The sequence below is a fragment of the Arabidopsis lyrata genome (genome assembly GCF_000004255.2).
Source record: "Arabidopsis lyrata subsp. lyrata unplaced genomic scaffold ARALYscaffold_8, whole genome shotgun sequence".
Lineage (NCBI taxonomy): Eukaryota > Viridiplantae > Streptophyta > Magnoliopsida > Brassicales > Brassicaceae > Arabidopsis > Arabidopsis lyrata.
The window spans coordinates 20,009,063-20,031,290 of record NW_003302548.1 but is presented as its reverse complement, the minus strand read 5'-3'; the positions used below and the strand labels follow the sequence as shown (position 1 = coordinate 20,031,290).

Sequence of the window (22,228 nt, the reverse complement as noted above, 5' to 3'; positions counted from 1 at the left end):
GTCGCATGAAACGTGTTGCTGACTGTGTATGGGGCTTTTCCTCGTTGGACATGGTCACTTAGCTTATACAATGGTATTGCTACTATTGCATAGCAATCCAATTGGAAGATATTATGAAAACAAAAAGAAAAATCAATTTTTGTCAAACATATTATATAAAATTTGATTGTTGTTTGAATAATTGTTATAGAAGAAATTACCATTTTAAAGGTAATCATATACAAACTTTGGAAAATTATTCATTTTATTTTTTAACGTCTGGATTTATTATTTATTGCAAATTATGAGAATTGTTATACAAACGATTCTACAACGGACAATTATTTTTGACCCTTATTAGATCCACGACATACGACACTTCTTTCTTCATGCTTTTGACGGACACCTTCACTGATCCACGACCTGATGACACTTCATTCTCTACGTAGAATTTTGGCGAACGACTATAATTCATGCACACTTGCCTCCATTAATCTACAAATTTGTTAATAAATCGCAGTATCTGGGACTCGAACCTTATACCTCTTGGTATAGAAACATTAATAATCTCTTTAAATTAATAAATTCTTTCGGTCCCGAGTTGGGACAGTGTAAAAAATGACACAAATCGATAAATTAATATGATAATATTTTTTCTAAAAATCTTATATAAACATATGGTCCTATCAATTTCATAAATTAATAATTGTATAAACTTATCAATATATATATATATATATATGTATATTTAACTTAATATATATTTAAAATATTATATGTAAAATTTTGAATGAAATATGATTCCCTTATTCGAAAAAAGTTTGTGTTATTTTTTAAACTTAATAATTGCTTCTCTACATGAATTGGTTTTAAAAATATATTGCTTATAAATAAATAAATAAACTTTCTTTTAGATAGAATTTTTTTAAGAAATTAAAAAATTAGTAAAATCTCTCTAAAATTAAGAATTATTAATTTATCTATAAATTAATATCTTTCTAAATTAATAAAATTTGCAGGTCCCAACATTATTAATTTATAGAAGTTTTACCGTAGTTTTAAATGGGATGTAGATCTTATCCTAAAATAAATGTTTGTTACTGAGTCACACTCAGTTTTCCTTTTCTGTATTTCATTAAATTTTGATTTGTTTGCATTATCCATTATCAGATATTGTTGACAAAAAAAATAATGATAATGCAGCCCACAGTTTTATCATGGATTTGTCAGTAAAAATATGGTCCAAATAGAATCCAAAAGCGGGCCACAGGATTTTAATCCAAAACAATGCCTAGAAACTATGGGCAAAATTGACTGCAAATCATTGCAAAGTCGCTAAACATTGCTATCAATTCCATAATTTTACAAACTAAACTAAAAAAAAAAACAGACAACGATATATTGTATATGGATTTTTTTATCGTCTACAACTTATACACATCCATATTATCGAGTTTGAATCTAAGTTATGTATGCTAGCAACACTAATACAAACCATTCCACTCGAATTTATTTCTATTCTAAGACTGTAAATAACAAATTTTTATCATGTTTAGTGCTATTGTACATACAGTTAATCCTGTTATTGACTATATGATTGACTGTTGATTTGATCATTCGGCTCCAAGTATCACCGTATCCTTAAGCACTTCGACTGAAGCCCACAGTTTGGAGCCCAACGTCATGCAAATTGGTCAATAAGGTATCACCATAAAAGCTAGCTCTCCCTTAATCTGTATATTAATATGGTTGCTTTATCCGAGTAAGAAATTAAACGAGACTGGCCCTTTGGGCTGTGGCCCATATACATAACATTGATTTACATCAAATACGTCCGATAACCATTACCCTAACAAAAATCATAATACACTTGAATACTGTAGTTTAGTTTTCGGTTCTTTTGAACGAAACTATTACAGTGAAAACAATTGACGATTAAATTAGTTAATTACGTTTAGAAACAATTATTAGCCGTTTACATCTGAATTTTTTACTAATCGTCTCTTCAACATGTAGACACGTGGCCATTCACCTAAATTTCGGGTGTTAGGAAAAAAGATGACGTCGCAGATTTAAATATAGGTTAAGTTGACTACAACAATACAAAAATCACAAAATCAAAGGCTTACGATTAGCGAAGAGACCGGAAGGTGTTTGCCAATCGATGGCATATTGATACGTGGTTTTGTCTTAGTGGATATTTTCCTTAAATAGAAATATTAGTAGCTTTCTTACCACCTAATTTGCAACATTTTCTATAAGCAGATTTTTTATTTTATCACACTGCCAAATTTTTCATTTGATCTCGTTCTCTCCTCTCACTATGACATTATTTTTTAATCAATTTAAAATATTATCAGACTAGTTTGACATTTTGTGACTAGTTCTATTTTTCTAATTAGGCGGAATTTTATTCGTATATTATTTTAATTTCTTTTATAAATAATATGTTTATTTTAGATGTATTAGTTTTTTAATGCGAATAATACTGTTAGAGTCGATGAAGAAGCGAAGCGTAGATAATCTTCTTTTTAACTATGTGATATACATAATTGTGAGTAATGCAGTGTCACTCTGATTTGGCTAAAGCCGCTAAACTAATTAAAGTGCTAGGATAAGTAAAGTAAATAAGAAAAGTTGTAGGGAATATGCTACTACAGTATATATATTCTTTTTGTGATTTAGGTCTATACGTGAGCTCCATTTTTTAGTTACTTGTAGTTAACTGTATAATCAATTGATAAGAGGCGCCATCTTGTGTGTATTATGTAAATTTTTTTTAATGAAAAAGTGTATTTTCTGCCAACACCTTATAAAGACAAGAGATCATTTGTTTTTCATATATCCATATTCTCTAAATGTGTTGCAGAAACTCGTAACAGGGGTTATCCTTTCTAATTTCACGGCAAACTAGAAGGATATACTTAAGCTGATCAACGACAACGGTCTTGACAAGACAAAGTCTTTTATACTAAGGTACTTCTTTCAAAAACAGTTCACTCCATTTAGAGAGAAAGGAATAACATATGATACAGCGAGGAACCATCTCTAAGTGAAAAGCTAGTAGTAAGAATGATTGATAAAAACATTTAGAAATGGCTAAGCAAAATGAAGGATAACTCTGTTTTTCAATTGTATCTTTAAAAACAATATGCATTAAGTTGTAAATAAGTTAATTCTTTTGTTTGAATATAATTTAACTCTAAATTAAAAAAAAAAAAGATGTTACTTTTGAGTATATGGATATAACAATAAACATTTGCAATAGACCTTGTCCCTCCAAATTTCACTGTATTTGCTTAAAACATATTTATATACATGTGAGAGGCAAAAGGCGTGATATCGTGCTAATACGTGCATCCCGCAAATATCAGAACGAGTTATCTAACCTAAACTTTGATTAGGGACCACTCAATTGGTTAGAAAAAAAATTATTACTTTTAATTTGACTATCAAACATTTTTGTATCGTGACCATACTAACTAGTACCAAAAAACTTGAATATTTTGTGGAATAACCTTAAACACATACCCAAATGATAAAAAAAAAAAATGAGCAACAAGACGAAATTATTTGTCTAAAATAAAATATATTTGATGCAATAAAACTAAATGTGGTGTAAAATGAATCGAATTAATTTTAAAGACGATAAGATATTTAACCTTAGTATGTAATTTTTAGTCATTGGTTATTGAAAATTCTTACATTTCATACTTACATTGTTAGAATACTTTTATTTAGACTTTGAATGATTGTGTAGAATGATACAATCTAGACTAAAGTTTGACCAATCCGCACGTAATTCACCATTCATTATTACGGACCACTATGCACTATTATAGGCTAAAAATCTCCATACCATTTATTAGTTTTTTTTTTTTTCATTTTACTCCCCAAAAATTTCATACTATTATAAATTTCATAACAACATACATTTGCCTGCTTCATACTACAATCTATCGTTTTACTTACCAAAATATTGGTATGCATGATCCGATTCCCAACATATAGACTAACCATTCAAAACTTTATAATTCTCAAATTTCATACTTATTTACTAAAATACTCTTATGTAAACAGTATCTAGGTGGCCAAAAGAAACGTCAATTAACACATAAATAAACTCGTAGCAATATAGATTTCTTTCTAAAGTTTTAATTTTCTAATTGTTTTGGTTGTAAAAGAAAAATATCGCGGGATAGTGAAATGTAAACCGAGTGCCAATCCTAATTGTTTGGTGAAACTCAACTATGCAAATGATGATAAATGGAGATATTTCTCAGGCTTATTTTCCAAATTTTATTAATTTTCTTAATATATGTTTAAATATAGCAAATGGAAAATAAACATTGGCGCTGCCTAATGCTTCCGAATTTTGTTTCTTACCAATCTATATATACATTTTTGGAACACTTTTAGCAAATAAATCCTGGGGTTGGGGAGTATTTACAAAGAATGCCATTGGCTTTAATTCTAACAATTTGAAAATTTAATAAAAGTTATTAACAATTTAGATCCTAAATTATCTCTTACAACTTATCTTTCCATACCTATATATTCACTCATTTCCTAATTGCTATTTAAAAAAAAAAATTAATGCTAACGTTGCTAAAAAAAAGAAGCTAATCTTTAAATTCTGTTTATTTATGCTAAGGTTTATTTATTTATTTTAATTTTGTTTTTTAGATTCTGTATTTTTTTAAAGGAGTTTATGTATAGAAATAATTAAACAAACGATGAAATCTGATTTAATATGATTTGGAACTTTGGCTTCTCATTTAAATCAATTTTTAAAGTAAAAAATAAAACAAATCTTAAAGATTTAAATGTGTATATACGACTCTTTTTTTCACCAAAAAAAAAACTTTTTTGTTCAAAAACTGTGTATATAAAACTTACTTGCATATATATTAGAATTAAATAAAAATTTCTACTAAATCATATTTTACATTTTCACATAAAAGACAATCTATCTAGAGTATAAAAATCTTTGAGCACGTGAATATTCCAAATGTTGGTGCATTTAAAAGACTTTTTGTTTAATAAAAAAAATAATTATTAAAGTTTCATTTTACAATAATAAAAATTTAAAGATATTTTTAATATTAAAATAAAATCTAAAATTATACTATGTAAAAAATTTATGATATCGTAGTATTGGCAATATACAAACCAATTTTTTTTTTGAACCGTTTATCTATTAAAATTACCTATTTATAAGTACATAATAAATAACTTTAATTGGTTGAAACTTTTGAAAATAGAGTATCCTTTTTTTCAATTGTAATAGCTTTTAATAATTGAGAAAGTAAATGACACCAAATATATTTAAACAAACAATATATGATCATCTTTTATTTAAAAAATATTGTATATCATTGAAATAATAAATTATGTTTTTAATATAAAATGTTATTCAGCGGTATACCGTTATGTGGGTTAATTATTATCCACATTTAGACATATAAATAATATTAAATTCTTAAAATAATTTATAATATACATAAATTAATCATCAAAACTTAAGTTTTTTTTTAATTAATATTATTTTTATTATAAATATTATTATTATATTATTATTATTAGTTATCATATTATAAATATGAAGAGTGATACCGACAAAACTTAAATTACCATAAACTTAAGTTTTTTTAATTAATAATAGTTTTTTTAACTTTAAATATATTTTATAAATAAGAAGAGTGATACCAACAAAAAGAAATTAGAAAAATGGATTTAGTAAAATGGCCGCAAGTCTTGTGAAACCAAGCAGGGGGATGCAGGGGGATGCAAGCATACTATATACTTTTGCGGGTTTGTAGAATGTTTTTTTGCGGGTTAAAAATCTTTAAACCCGTTGTGGGACAGACCTAGCATAGCGGGTTTGAACTATCAAACCAACAATAAAACTATTAACTTATTGATTTATGTTTTGGATTTGTAATCATGGTGTGGAATTAATTAAGTTACAAATGATATCCATATTTATTCTACAAACTACAATATATTACACAAACTAACACCTTCTTACTTTTAAAACAACTACTTTTAATTGACAAATTTCTAAACAAAAATATTTAGTTTGTATATGCATCAAACAAACAAAAATACACTAACCTACCATATATCTCTATATTATTCTACAAAACAGATTAAATCTAGAATTTTATATTTTATCCAATAACAAATTTAATATAATAAAATAAACACATTTAAGTTATAAACTATAAGTTTAAAACATAAAAAAACATGTGTTTCGTACCACGGGTCCAAACAAAATGATAAATTAGTTAGACAAAAAATAAATAATTGAAAATTAAAAAACCAAGTAAACTGAAAATCATTATCTAAAAGTTTGTCATACGGTGTACTGCCGGTTAAAATTCCGTGATTTTGATGGGTCAGGTCAAAATCTTATTCTATAAATATGTAGCCATATAAAGCTAAATAATACTATCTTTAACTATAAGAGTTACATCTTATTAAAAATCATATACGATCAATATGTTTTATATATATAAACATTCACATCAATAATTTTTTAAAAAAATCACCGCGGGTTCAACTCTAGTTAATGTTATTACAACCAAAATAAAAACTAACAAAGAAATCTCTACTTAGCAAAACAAAATAAATCTCTATAACTACGATTTTTTCCCAAAAATATTTACATGAAGAAACGAGGACAATTGTTGCATAGCTAAACTGATATGAAAAAATACCCTCGAGTATTTTTCCAATATTTGTAATATCTTTGAGTTGATAAACAATAAACTTTTAAATTGATCTAAAATAAAAATATTATTTTTCTTTTATCGAATATATAATATGTAATATTATGTAAAATGGCCGACACCATTTTCATATTAAGCTGTGGAATCCGTCGTATATTTTTCTGGAATATATACAGATCGCACATGTAAAATATTTTAAAAAACTAATTGGATTCTAGGCGAACATCCACCCTGAACACCTTTTTATTCATAAATAAATGTCAATTTATGGTACCAAAATCAAAATATGTTAGTAATGCACCGAACGCACTTCACTCTTAGAAATAGAAACTCTTTATAAAAATCTATGTATTTAATCTATTTCTTTGACCTTTTCTAGTGTTTTTTTAATAACAATTAAACTTTGACGAATAAGGTAACAAGATTAAATAACCAATAAAAGTACCAGCAGAAACATCATTTGTCAATCATGCCTTCTTGATTCTTCTTTTAGAAAGAGAGTTTTAAAGTTAAATATATATTTTATGCTATAACATTACTATCTGACATATTAAATTGGTACTGAGTCATCTATATTTCAACTTTTTATTATTCTTATTTGCTAACAAGCACAGACTTCCTTATTAAAATTCTAATCTGTTTGATCACAAAAGTGGTTAGATATGGTTACTGAAAAAATACACAATGGTAAGGGAAGTCATACAAAGATCATTTATTTATTTAAGAACATCAAATTTATCCATTACGGAGAAATGAAAGAGTTTATTTATTGTTATTGTTTTACAAGATATATAGGTGAATTTCAATGAAAGTCGGAAAATGTTTATACGAGAAAATAACAACATTATTTATTATAGTCAAAGATTTTAAAATATAAACTGAATTAAGTGTGTTACAAGATATAAACTCTTTTGCTAATCACTGAATTAAGTGTTTCCACCATACATATTCAAAACCATATAGTTACTCTGAAACTTATTTTTCTAAGCATTGTCATTATTCATTGTATTGCTTAACTGACGTAATAAAGTTATAGATCATTCTTTGTATTTTTCAGTACAATTATAGTAACGGCCATGCTTAATGCATTAGATTCAAAGAATTTCCATTCTCTTGTTAATTCACAAACGATTATACAGCATATATTCTAGCTCCTATAACGATCCAAAAAACAATTTTTTTTTTTTTAAAGGTCTGATCATTTATTTTTCAAATTGAATTATTTTCTACGAATATTTAAAAAGCTCAGAAAAAAAGTTTTGTAAAAGGGGAAAGGGCTAAAACAACCTACCCAAGTTGCGTTACACACTACGTATCTTTCTCCTCACACAAAAAAATTGGGAAATAATACTCTTTTTTTTTCTTCTTCCAAATTCTTAAAAAAACAAAATTATCGTTTTGACGTAATTTTCTTAAAATTAAGAAAATGAAATATTGCAATTTTGTTTTTCTCGACACCTTCAGAGTTCCAGACTTTATAGTTCCATTTGGCTCTTTTCCCTTTATATTTTCCTCTCCATCTTCCTAACCTTTCTCCCTAACTTCTCTGTTCATCTTTTTCCTCTCTATTTATAAATTTATTTACATAGTATTCCTTGGATCCATCTCTTCAAAAAACCTTTCAAGATCAAATCAAGAAACCCACACAAGTTTCTAAATCAGAAAAAAAATTTAAGTTTTGGTTTCAATTTTAAGGGTTTAAGGTTTCTTGGGAAAGAAACGATGGAGACTTTTTGTGGGTTTCAGAAGGAAGAAGAGCAGATGGATTTACCTCCAGGGTTCAGGTTTCATCCAACAGATGAAGAACTCATAACTCACTATCTCCATAAGAAGGTTCTTGACATCAGCTTCTCAGCTAAAGCTATTGGTGAAGTTGATTTAAACAAATCGGAGCCATGGGAGTTACCATGTATGTTTTCAAGATAACCATGATTTCAAGTTTTATCATTTTTTTTGTTTGTCTTCTTCTTGAGACCTAATGTTGTTGGAAGATTGATTTTTTGTATACAGGGATGGCAAAAATGGGTGAGAAAGAATGGTATTTTTTCTGTGTGAGAGACAGAAAGTATCCCACCGGTTTAAGGACTAACCGAGCAACTGAAGCCGGTTATTGGAAGGCCACCGGGAAGGATAAAGAGATATACCGAGGCAAATCGCTTGTTGGGATGAAGAAGACACTTGTTTTCTATAGAGGAAGAGCTCCTAAAGGTCAGAAAACCAACTGGGTGATGCATGAGTATAGGCTTGAAGGAAAATTATCCGCCCATAACTTGCCGAAAACCGCAAAGGTTAACCCGAAAACCCAACAATTTACTCTGTTTTCCTTTTGTTTACTAACTTTCTTTTTTTTTGTGGGTTTTGCAGAACGAATGGGTGATATGCAGGGTGTTCCAAAAGAGTGCTGGAGGGAAGAAGATCCCGATTTCGAGTCTAATCCGAATTGGTTCACTTGGAACCGACTTTAACCCTTCGCTTTTGCCCTCTTTAACCGATTCTTCGCCTTACAATGACAAAACCAAAACAGAACCCGTCTACGTGCCCTGCTTCTCCAACCAAACGGATCAAAACCAAGGAACCACACTCAATTGCTTCAGCAGCCCTGTTCTTAACTCGATCCAAGCCGACATTTTCCACAGGATTCCACTCTATCAAACTCAGTCTCTCCAGGTTTCCACGAATCTACAGAGCCCGATTCTCACGCAAGAACACTCAGTTCTACATGCTATGATCGAGAACAACAGAAGACAGAGTCTCAAAACGATGAGTGTCTCACAAGAAACCGGAGTTTCGACTGACATGAACACTGATATCTCATCGGATTTTGAATTCGGTAAGAGACGATTTGATTCTCAAGAAGATCCATCTTCCTCCACAGGACCGGTTGATCTTGAACCTTTCTGGAATTACTGAAGAAGATTCAAGAGTCACATGCCCATTAATTTACTGTCAACGAAAGTAAGAAGACTTTTTTCACCTTTTAGTGTGGTGTGTTAAAGTTTGTATAGATTATTATCATCTCAACTTCCACTATTTATTATACTCAATTTAAAGAAACTTAAAAATATGATTTGATATTTGACCAAAATATTACACTATACAATTTGATACTCGTTAGAGAGGTGAGTCTATTGGGTATTTACTACATACATGTATATCCTAAGTCCTAACAGTCTATTGGTTAAATTTCACCTTTTGTCATCAGTTTTTTTTTTGGTATTTTGACATTTGAAGTTGAAGGTCTTAAATGTGAAAGTCATTCTTTTTTTTTCTTCTTTGACATCCTTCAGTAGAAAAAAGGAGTATATTATAATATTACTTGGTGTATTTGAATGAAAAGAATATGCACTTGCCTATATTGTTCAAATAGATCCATATCTCTAGTTAAGAGATGGTTTATTTTTATTTTATTTTATTTTTTATTTTTATTTTATTTTATTTTTCTCTCAAAGCTGTTTTGTACCTGTACGATGTTCATAATTAAATGTATATTTTAGAACTTTCATCTTGTTAGTCAAGAATTGAGATATCACCGTCCCTCATTGCAAAAATTTGAGTTTTACGCCAATTATCACTAAATATTTAGGTTTTCATCTAGGAAAATGAGACTGGTTTCTAACAAGCAGCAATAACATTTTAACTTCACATTATAGTAATTGTAATAAGTAATAACCAACATTTTGAGCTTTTTTATTTTCTAAATATCTATTAGTTAGTTTCGTTGTTAAATTAAAAACTTATATAGATTTTTTGTAAAAACGTATGAAATACTTTCGGAATTACTTTATCTTTACTTAATTAGATGATTTTTTTTTGGTAAGTTTTACTTAATTAGATGATAGTGTTAATTTAGAAATTTTTTTACTAAAATTTATTAATTATTCAGAAATTAACATATTATTAATTTGATTGGTAAGTGGTTTTGGAGAACAAATAAATGTTTCAGCGTTCCTTTTCTACACCTTTGCTTTCATTATAGATGTCAAGAGATATATATTCTATTTTAGCTGCTTGTTAGAAACCAGTCTCATTTTCGGCTTAACAGGTAGAAAGTGTAGAATATCTCAACTTTTACTAAGAAGACACTTCAAATTTGAATTTTCTACTAGTGATATATTGTAATTTAGAGCAAAAAAAAAAGAGAATAAGGTATAGTATATTCATATATTCATTCCTTATGTGGTTTATTAAAATTTTGGGAATGTATAAAGTGAAACACAATTTCCATGAACATTAAAACCTTAATTCACGTAACGTATCAACTAGTAGAGTTTCCAAAGTATCTCATTTCTTCTATATAAAAAAAAACATCTCATTTCTAATACTACTCGAAAATTATGTGAAGAGAAATTAAATTAAATATAGAAAAACATAATCTGGTTAAGTTTACAATAACATAACATATATTGAGATCATATTCTCAAAAATAACATTTTGAAGTAATTATACTAACCTAATAATCTATGCATATATAATTCTGGTAAGAACAAACTTCTTTAAGAAAGCTAAAAAAAGAAAAAAAAAAGAAAAAAAAAAAAAGAAAGCTATAATAAGTAAAGTTTGTAATGTATATACTTAGCACATCTCCTGTATCCCTCTTTCATTCGTCCCATGACGAATCTATTCCGTTATAAAGCTGTCATGCGTGATGCTTGAAATTTGTGTGTATTGTCTATATTTATTACGTAGCACAACTTTTCTATTTCGTATATTCTTTTTTCTTTTTTAGCCGTTCGACATATCATGTATTCTTAACCTCCAATATATAATATAATTATATATAAACTATGTATAAAACTAGTGATGACTATGTTATGAACTCAGTCGTCAAATTAATCAATTACCGTTTGGCTCAAACCTTTAAGAACTCTTCCTATATTTTTGAAATCTTTTTAGAAAACTATAATATTATTAGAACTAAACTTTAGCTGTGTTATTATGTTATTGTTCAAATTCTGATTATTTTTTCGTTTCATTTGGTAAATTTTAATGGGTGATGATCAGATACATGCTCAATCTCAATGTCATCAAAAACAGTCACCAAATCCAGTATACAAAACTAATAATAACTCTGCGAAGCTCTATGTGGCTGTAATGGTGGACACTGATGTTTATTGGAAGGTATCATACAACGATATGATTTAACTCGGATGAAAAATTAGAATCTCTATCATTTTATTTTATGACACATTTTGAATTACCAAACAAAAGGCAAGGAGAAGTGATAGAGGCACGTGATGGTATGATCATAACTAGAAATGAAATAAATTGAGTCCCACACGACATATCCTTAACACATCTTTTTTTAACATTTCTCTTTTTCTTTTCAATTGTTTTTTTTTTCTCATTTCCCCTCAACCGTTTTATCTTGTTTTCCTATTGATTTTTTTCTTTCCCCTTTGGTTTAGTTCTTTATATGTATTGTTCTCCAAAAAAAATGCATTGTTCTTGTTATATTCTAAGTTAAATTTTGTAATACTTCAATTTTTTTTGATAAAATAATGGTGGATGCGAGATGCTTACAAAAGTTGATTTGATCATTCATATCAACAAAAGTACTAGTTATTTTCTAGAAGTTCTTTTTGAAAAAAAAAATTGAAACACAAAAAAAGAGAGTAAAAGTGATTTCTTCTTATACAGTCGAAAAGAAGACAAAACATGACAAGAAAACATGTTATGATCTGCAGCAGAAGGAAAACATTTGTTGAGAAACAGAAACAAAACATTTGAATATTCTATTATCAATTGATTTTGTCAAGAAGTTTTTTTGTCGATAATTTACACAGAGCATATATTGAATCTCACACACACATATACAAATGAATTACTAATTAATACCTTTATAACCATCGTTTTTAGTATTTAATTACCAAAACTGTTTTTAGCCAGTTACCAAACCCAAAGGAGGGTTGGATTAAAAATTTGTATTTTTCTAATTAGGGATGCGTATATTTATTTAAGATGAACTTGAAATCATACGTACAAAGTTAATTGCGGGTTTTACATGGATACGTATAACCACGTTTCGTAATTAGATGTTAATTGTTCACCAGTTTATTTCCACTTACAAGACAAATGTTCGTCCTTCTTTCGTCATACTCTAATAATATGACTTCCTACGAAAAAAAATCAAGAGCTCGGTAAAAAAGAGTGATCTACCTGATATTTTTCTTAACTTTGTTTTTTTTTCTCAAAAAAGTAAACTATAAATTACAAGAACTATTTTCATTTATGATTTTAATTAATTGATTGCGAAAAAGGTTTCGCTTTGGACTTAAATAGTTATGGCCTTATGGGTCTACTGGTCCGAGAATTCTTAGGTTTTTAAGGACTGTAGTTATTAAATTAATTTTCCAAAACTAGAAACTTAGTTTTGTTAATAATTTTAAATAATTCTGTGATTTCTAAATTACTCACAATTATTCTAGATATGTTCACTGTTTGTTTTGAGAACCCCAAAAATGGGAAATCTTGAACTAGAGTCAAACGGTATTGAACCAAAATACTAAAATGCTAACAATCAGGGCCGGTTATTGGCATGTGCAAGTGGTGCATTTGCACCGGGTCCAACAAATTTAAGGTCCAAATTCATAGTTTTTCTATTATTTAATTATTTAATTATGCTGAAATTTTATAAAATATCTATATGTAAAAGTCCCAAAATTTTATTTTAAAAGGTAATATTGAGGCCCAAAATTAATAAACAAAAATAATATGTCCAAATAGCTATAAAATACAAAATAATTTATGAAATATAACTTTTTGTAAATATATATATATATAAAATTTTTATTAAAGATAAGATTTTTTTTTGTATGGCACCGGGTCTTACCGATGAGTGAGCCGGGCCTGCTAACAATGTATTTTCATGCTGGTAGTGGTAAGTTTACGAGGTGGGCAATTGGGCATTAGCATCGCACAGTGTCTTCATGCAGCTAAGTTCATGAAAATAATAATAATAACTCTTAACGTATAGAATAGGTCCAGTGAAGGCCCAATATGACCCAGAAACTGGTACATTTATTATACTCATTGTTATTATCTACAATCAAATCTGAGTATCAATTTGAAAGACATTTTATACTGCAAATGCAAATCCAAATGCATAATCTTTCGCTTAAGACTTGCAGATTGAAAGACAAATTATACTGCAAATGCACCAATTAAGAACTAGACAAGAAGTTACTAAATCTAATTTATTATATTCCTATAAGCTACAAATAAAAGTTTTTAAGAAATAAAAATCAAAAATAAATAAAATATATATATTTTTTGAATAACTAAGAGGTTCTAAGCCTATGTCCATACATTATTTCAGACCATAAACCAGAGCATTTTATATGGTATTTTCTCAAACGTCATTCAAACCGACGACTTATAAACTTTACTTGAAAATCTGTACCAATTGAGTTATTGACAATTATAATAAACAAAATACTTTCTTAAAGTGATGATCGTCTGACCTCTTCCTATTTTCCTTTTGTACTTGGATCGATATTTTGTTTGAGAGATAAGATAAAAATCCAATATAGACCACAGTCATCTTGTGATCTCATGAACAAACCTACAAGTTAATTTTTATTATAAGAAAAAATCGAAATCCCAAATATATATATCTTCTTTCCAATGGCGTAAGGTAGAAAACAAAATTGACGTAAGATAAACATTTATGTATTTTAGGAAAAAAAAAAAACAATATATTACATTTTTGGGAGACTCACAAAAATGCCCCTTTTTCAATACCCCTTTTCAAAAATGCCTATTTTGGCTGTCAATTTTTAAAAATACCCCTTTTTATATACAAAATGACTAAATTACCCTTATTTTAATAAAAGATATCACAAATATATAAAGAAATATAACAAAATTAGGTTAACAAAATACAAAATATTTTTTGCCGGGAAAAGTGATCCCTCAATTTTTCCCGCCAAAACACTTGTAAAAAACCTTTAAAATACCTTGTAAAATTTTCCCGTAAAATTTTTTTCCGCCAAAAAATTTTCCCGCCAAAAATTTTTTTTTGCGGGAAAAGTGATTCCGTAATTTTTTTGGCGTTAAATTTTTGGCGGGAAAATTTTTGGCGGGAAAAATTTACAAGGTATTTTAAAGGTTTTTTACAGGGTATTTATAAGGTTTTACAATGTATTTTAAAAAGGTTTTACAACGTATTTATAAGGTATTTATAAGATATTATAAGATTTTACAAGTTTTTTATAAGGTTTTACAAGTTTTTTACAAGTTATAAATTCCTTATAAAACTTTATAAGTACCTTGTAAAACCTTTTAAAATACATTGTAAACCTTACAAAACACTTGTAAATACTTCGTAAAACCTTTAAAATACCTTGTAAATTTTTCCCGCCAAAAATTTTCCCGCCAAAAAAATTTCGCCAAAAAATTGCGGAATCATTTTTCCCGCAAAAAAAATTTTTTGGCGGGAAAATTTTTTGGCGGGAAAAATTTGTACGGGAAAATTTTACAAGGTATTTTAAAGGTTTTTTACAAGTGTTTTGGCGGGAAAATTGCGGGATCACTTTTCCTGCCAAAAAATATTTTGTATTTTGTGGACCTAATTTTGTTTCAAATAAGGGTAAAATGGTCATTAAAAATTAAAAGAGGGCAAACTTAAAAATGGACTCTCAAAGGGAGCATTTTTGAAAAGGAGTATTGAAAAATGGGCATTTTTAACAATTTCTCTACATTTTTTCCCCTACTTAATATATATTACATTTAAGAATAAAGAAAACCAAGAGTAGAGAACCACATAAATCTTACCCAAGAGTACACCCCACCTTCCATCATTTCGTTACTTTTCATTTTTTGTTTGTGTCTCAAAAGGAGCTCTTGATGGTGTGGTCTTTAGCCTAGCCATATTCACTAATTATATATAGATATATTAATTAGTGGAATTCGTATTTCCGCATTTTGAATAAACCAAGAGGGGTGAATATGTCCTTGCAAGGACCAATCGTTAGTATAATATTCATTTTGGGTCTAATTAACAATTGTAGAAATGTAGCATAAATCAAAATTGGATTGATTAAACAAAACTGTTAAATATCTAATTATAAAACCAAATTTCTCCAATTATGTACCAATGGAAGCTGTCGTAATTGACTGATATCACAGCGTTCTATCAGATGCCTGGTCCCTCTTTATTTTCTTGTTTTCTCCGCAGCAATTGCTAAATAGTTTGTTCAAGTCGTAATAATCACGAAAATGACAACTCCAAAAAAGACTAGTTTTTGACTGATTAAAGAAAAATCAGTAGTAAACGTTTTTCCATTTGTTTTTGTGAAAAACGGTAAACTACAAAAAAAGAATATTATTATTTATAAGATTTCCACTCTGTGAAGAACACAAAATTTCATTCATTGTTGTACTTTTACACAGGGTGTAACTGGTATGATATAAGAAGAAAAGAGAAGAAAAATTAGAGAAGAAATGAGAAGAAAAGAAAAATAAAAATTTGAAGAATTTGTTGTACCATGTATTTGTAGTGGGATGTTTTATACTCTTTTATCTTACTTTTTGAAGAATCGGGAAGAAAAATAAATTCTGATTGGTAAAATGTATAAATTTTATTCTTCTGAATTCATCTGTGTTTTCACCAGTCAGAAAAAAATAAAAAGAATTACTTTTCTACTGAAAAGTGAAAAAGCAGAGTAAAGTAGAAGATTTTATCCCTCTACAAAATAGCTAAAGTAACGTTTTCTTCTGAAATGCCATTTTCTTCTCTCTTCATTTCTTCTTTAAAACTCTACTCATTTCTTTATCATCTCATAACTTTTTCTCTATATAATACTACCAGTCACACCCACATGTATTTTAACATATATATTTTCAAAAATAAAATAATTTTAACTCAACCGTTTATAATATTCATTTATCTTATCGAAAAAATAACTCAAACATTTTAGCTAAATATTGCCTATTTATAAGAAAATTTTAACTCAATAAGTTATTTTCGGTATATCTTCCTTTTCATATTATATATCTCATGTTTCATTAGAATGTACAACATCGTTAGAATGAGGTATTTCTACTTTAATATATAAGGTTTATAGATGTTTCCACTCATTGTCAATTGGTTTTGAGTTGTAAGCCAATGATTTGTCTACGATTCCTAATATGATATCAGAGCTAGATTTAAAGAAATTATGTGTTTTCAATTCAAAATTAATTGAAAAAGTACATAAACCTTATATATTAGAAATTTAGAATAGAGATGACTCATTTACCGATGTCGACTCTATTATGTTTTGTTCTTCTCATCCTTAATCTTTCATTCCACGGTTAAATATATGTTCAAAAAATAATGAAGCTGTACAAAAGACTGTCTGACTTTAGGTTCTAGTACTTTTTTGCCAAAAAAAAAAGACTTTGGGTTCTACCACAGAAAAAAGAAAAAAGAATGAAATTAAGCCATACAATTCGTAAATTAATTGAGTAAGAGAAGAATGATAGAATGTGGCGTCATCATTTACGTCGGAGAGAAAAAAGTAGTCGTAAAAAAAGAGATTCAGATTAGTGCATACGGAACCGGATAGTGAACGGAGTGATGCCCCAAAGGCAAATAAAGAGAGCTAATGCGGTTGCGATTAATTTGCATGACTTTTTGGATTATGACTCTTGACGGCTTAGATTATGTACAACGCAATCGAGTGTTGTGTTGCTTTTAAATCCTATAGAAAAACTGCTTGGAGGAAGACTTTATTGATGGTTCGTATCGTTTGTTCAAAAAAAAAAAAGAAAAAAGGATGGTCCGAATCATAGGTAATCAGCCAACTCATAATACCCACAAAAGAAATGAGTTGATCGTTGAGCAAGTAGATTCGTTTAAGTTTTGAAGTGAATTTTTTGGTTAACTATTAACAAAAACAATAACTAGTTTATTATATTAAATAATAAATGATAGCCGTCAATTTCGTAATTATTATAGCTACTTTTATAGGGTTATCATATTTAAGTCGATTTTTTATCTACACTATGATTTGCCTATTATGCTTCAACTGTTGAATCTAAAGACCACTCGTGTTTGAAATTCTTTTAGGTTTACTAGTGGACGGGTAAAATGCATGGTTGTTCATTCGCGTTCGTTTTGATTCTAAAAAATATCTTTTTCAACAAGAATTTATAGCCTAGTTGCTTCCTCTAAATGCCAGCCCTTTTTGTTACCTATCATGATAAAATAAAACATTTCTCTTTTCTGGTAAAAATAAAATAAAAAGTTTCTTTGCTTAAAATCATATAATTGATCCAATTAAGAAAATTAAAACATATTTTCATGTATAATATTTATATTGATATTTGAATAAATTAATTTACAAGAAGAAAATGTTAAATATTCTTTGGGCAACGGGATGGCGACTTTTAAAAATCTTTCTCGTTTAGTTATAATTATTTGTGAAGTTTGGTTTGTAAGATGGATAATCGGTGATATCCAAAGTTAAGGTCTTTTCAACATCGTCATGCTTTTATTGAAATGTGATCAATCAACAATATTCCAAAAATTTTGTGGAATTATCTTCGACTCACCAATCTTTCGTTTCTGACAAGTTACGATCATGGTATTGTCTTCGATGTTTGGATTTTCCGTCGAATTATCGTTTTTTACTTCCTTTATTTTTTGTTTGTAAGAATGCTAGTAGCTATCTTTGTTATTCCCAACTTTGAGGTTGATGTTTGTTTAAACAATGTACTTGCTATGACATTAAGTATGTTTTGCCAAGAAAAAAAGAAAAGATGGATCATTGGTTATTGGTAATACTCGTGACTCAAAGTCTACATGTCGCCTCATAAGACCATCTTTATCAATGGGTTCTTAAGAAAATCTTAAGATGATCTTAGTAATTTTTTTAGTATTATTACTAAGAACCAAAGTTAAGATTTATCTCTTTTTGGCTCTTAGGTAAGCAACTCTCTCAACTCATCTTAACTTTGGTTCTTAGTAATAATACTAAAAAATTACTAAGATCATTTTAAGATTTTCTTAAGAATCCATTGATAAAAATGGTCTAAGTAAGAACTCTTTTTCCTTTCCCTATTGAAGAGGATACCGTTTGGACCATGCTTGTCAAAGCATTTTGGACCGAATATGCTTCGACTGAGTAAAAGTCTTGGAAAATCGACAATACATAGATAAAAATTTATCTCCAACACATAACATGTAAATGTATGATTGTCATATTTTTTCAAAAAAGTTCTAGCATAATACTTTTCAAATAATTCATAGTTGGAAAAACCAATTATTTGAAAGAAAAATGGAATTGAGACAACAGCTGAGAGCACAACTGAAATCAGTGATCTCCCTTTCAAATTAAAAGTAGACAAATATTCCTTTTCTATTCAAAAAGAAAACAATTGTTTTAAAAAATGTTAAATGTAAAAGTGAGATATCTAAAAAAATCTAAAATTTTATTTTTGGGGTTAGTGGATATTTCTCATGGTCCCAAACTCCCAATAAAGAGTTATTGATGTTCTTCTCTATCACCTCAACGGCTCAACTTACAGATAAAACATCATTTTATTTTTCTATTTTATTTTAATCTAATTTGGTCCATCAATCACGAGCAAAACATATTATAAATAATCTTTATAATTAGATATTTTACATCTCATACATAGAGTGGAAGTGTGTCCTCTTTTTTTTAATTGTCCATAACTCAGAATTCTATTTAATATTTCCGGTATTAGCTAATTAACAACGTTATTAATTAATGAGTCCTAATTCTACGTCCGGATTCAGAATCAGTAGTGGCTTTGAGAACGAAACTATAATAATTGTCGTGAAGAAGTGTTTAATCATGATATAAAGGTAAAACAGAAAGACGATCAACTATTTTTTTTTTTTTTTTTAAAGATCAACCTCGTGTGATGTGGGGATTATAATATTGAAAACCATCAAACCCAATAACATAAAGCTAAGCAAATGGTATTCGTCATTTATTGCTACTGCATTTTTTTTCCTTACTACAACGTATTATAGATGATCAGAAAAAAATTTGACCAAAAAAAAAAAAAAAAAAAAAGATGATCAGAAAAAAAAAAAAAAACTTAATAAAACAGTAAGTGAATTTTCCCGTACGTAGTACGGAGTGAATACTAGTAACCGTAATAAAACAAGAGCGACAAGAAGAAAGAATAAACAAATTGTCGAAAATGCTAGAGACACAGTACTGTGGTTTTGAATGGGTAAAGCAACCTGTCCAAGTATATATAAAAATTAGAGAAATTGGCAAATATAACCAACAAAAAAACTTTATTTAAGAAACTAACCAAAAAAGAAATGTGTGTAATATGTATTAAAGACACAATTACCCCAAAAGCATCTTTGTCTCTTCTTTCTTCGTTTCTCCACCTCTCTGTTCTTTTTCAGTTTCTTCCTCTCTCCCGGCCTCCTCCATTTTCTCTCCCTCTCACAAGTGCCATGGGGACTCCCATTTGATTCATCTGCTTAAGAGCCTAAACCAGAATCTCTCTGATTCGAATCGACAAGATATTGGTAACTTTAAAAACGTGAATTGGGTTTTGGAAAGTGAAGAACAGACGAGTGAATGACCGATACTGTTTCAATGATCTTTTTAACATTTCAGTTTGAAAACTTTAGTCAAGATATCGCCGTTGTTGGGGTCTATCGTTTGATCTGCAAATGAATTTCTCATTAGTTGAATACAAATAGTATAGATTTTTATGAAAATAGTATACTATTTTTCCTAAACTGAAATTTACTATTCGACATCTTGATTCTCCATTATTTGATGTTAACTGGAAGCTTGTGATTCTGGAATTGAGTGTTTCTTCTCATCTCCTTACGCTGCAAATTAGCATTGAAGATAAATAGATAATGATGAACCTATTGGAGTTGAAGTCGCCGCCACCACCGCGACAAGCACCACCAACGCCACATCGTTGCCGCCATACCAACACAATCACCACCATTGTCATTAACACCACCACCACTACAACTCACTCCTTACGCGTACGTCCACAAACTGAAACGAAATCATTCGATCCAAATGCAGCCACGAGCGTGTTACTCTCCTCTCATAACACGCGCGTCTTCATCCCTTACAAAATGAAAAGGAGTTTTTCGACTTTTATCTTCCACTTGTGTTACTTCCTTCATTTGCCTCATTATAGTGCTATATATTTAATAACTTTATCTAAAATGGTTATTCACCTAATTCACCCTAAAAATTACGTCACATTAAAAAAAAAGTTAGCACACAAAAAAAAAATGTAAAGTAACTTGACACTTGTTTTGCAAAATGATAGTGGAGAATATGATAAAACCGCAACAAAAAGTTATAAAAATCACGAAGAGTTAGAAGAATCAAAGCAACCTAAATACTCGGATGTGAGTCATTGCGAAAATTTTGGTTCGTAAAATTAAGGATTGTGATGAGTTTTAGTTTGCGAAATAACTAAAATATTAAATATTGGTTGACATTTGGAGATTACTGTGGTTTTGGTCGGGAAAACAGCCAAATCCCCTCCGAACTTAGTTGCTTTATCGTATTTATACACAGAACTTTGGTTCGTGCCTATAACTACATGAACTCAACTAAAGTTTGAATTTCCTACGTGAACAATCGAAATCCGGTCAAAACCATCAAATTGACGAACGGTGTTACTGTTCCGTTAATAAATGTTGACTAGGATGCCACATTTGCAGTCTGAGATGCCACATGGACTACGAAACGACGTCGTTTTATTTAATTTAGTAAAAAATAAAAAACTGAGACAAACATTACCAATAAGGAATCGAACCCATGACCTTGGCTACCCATAATCACACCGACTACCAACTGAGCCACTGAAACTTCCGTAAACTTGTCATTCAGAATTATATAAATATATATAACGCAATAAATTAAAAATGACAAATCTTGGACTGAGTCAACGTAGCCTTTGAGTGAATCAAGGTTAATGAGTTTCTCGTGGATTGAGGATTCTGGGTTTTCGTTGGTTGTTGTAGGGGTATTGGAGAAATTGGGAAAATCTGGGAATTTGAAGAGTGATGAAGATGAAGATGAAGTGTGGGAAAATTGTGGTGAAGGGAAGGGAAAGAGGAAGAGGGAAAAGAGAGGGCTTCTTGTTGCATTGGTCAATAGACATCTCACATTACATGAAACTCTCTCTATGAAGCTAAGTGATGATGAAAGGATATGAGTAGAACAGAGTGTGATTCGAAGTTGGTCATGGAGGAGAAGAGTGGTCATGGCTCATTACGTTATATACGTATATATACATGTTTCTGAATGAATGTTAAAAAGAGCTTCCATGGCTCATTGGTTCTGAGATTTATTACGGTACATGTGGCAGTCCATGTGGCATCTCAGACTGCAAATGTGGCATGCTAGTTTTGTTTTTTTAGTGAAACGACATTGTTTCGCAGTCCATGTGGCATCTCAGACTGCAAATGTGGCATGCTAGTCAGCATTTATTAACGGAACAGTAACACCGTTAGTCAATTTGATGGTTTTGGCCGGATTTCGATTGTTCATGTAGGAAAT

At 29.2% G+C, this 22,228-nt stretch overlaps 1 protein-coding gene across 1 annotated transcript; it reads left to right on the top strand.

The window, feature by feature from the left end:
- Window positions 1–8,201: 8,201 nt before the first annotated feature.
- Window positions 8,202–9,777, top strand: LOC9302509 (NAC domain-containing protein 100). The gene is made up of 3 exons (XM_021016258.1): window positions 8,202–8,622; window positions 8,724–9,001; window positions 9,078–9,777. Exons 1-3 carry the CDS (start codon window positions 8,436–8,438, stop codon window positions 9,621–9,623), a joined length of 1,011 nt encoding a protein of 336 aa, XP_020871917.1. The 5' UTR covers window positions 8,202–8,435; the 3' UTR covers window positions 9,624–9,777.
- Window positions 9,778–22,228: the final 12,451 nt, after the last annotated feature.

Coding starts and splice junctions, on each gene's coding strand:
- LOC9302509 (XM_021016258.1), top strand. CDS start 8,436: ATGGAGACTTTTTGTGGGTTTCAGAAGGAAGAAGAGCAGATGGATTTA. Junction 8,623..8,723: donor GGAGCCATGGGAGTTACCAT/GTATGTTTTCAA, acceptor TTTTGTATACAG/GGATGGCAAAAATGGGTGAG. Junction 9,002..9,077: donor ACTTGCCGAAAACCGCAAAG/GTTAACCCGAAA, acceptor TGGGTTTTGCAG/AACGAATGGGTGATATGCAG.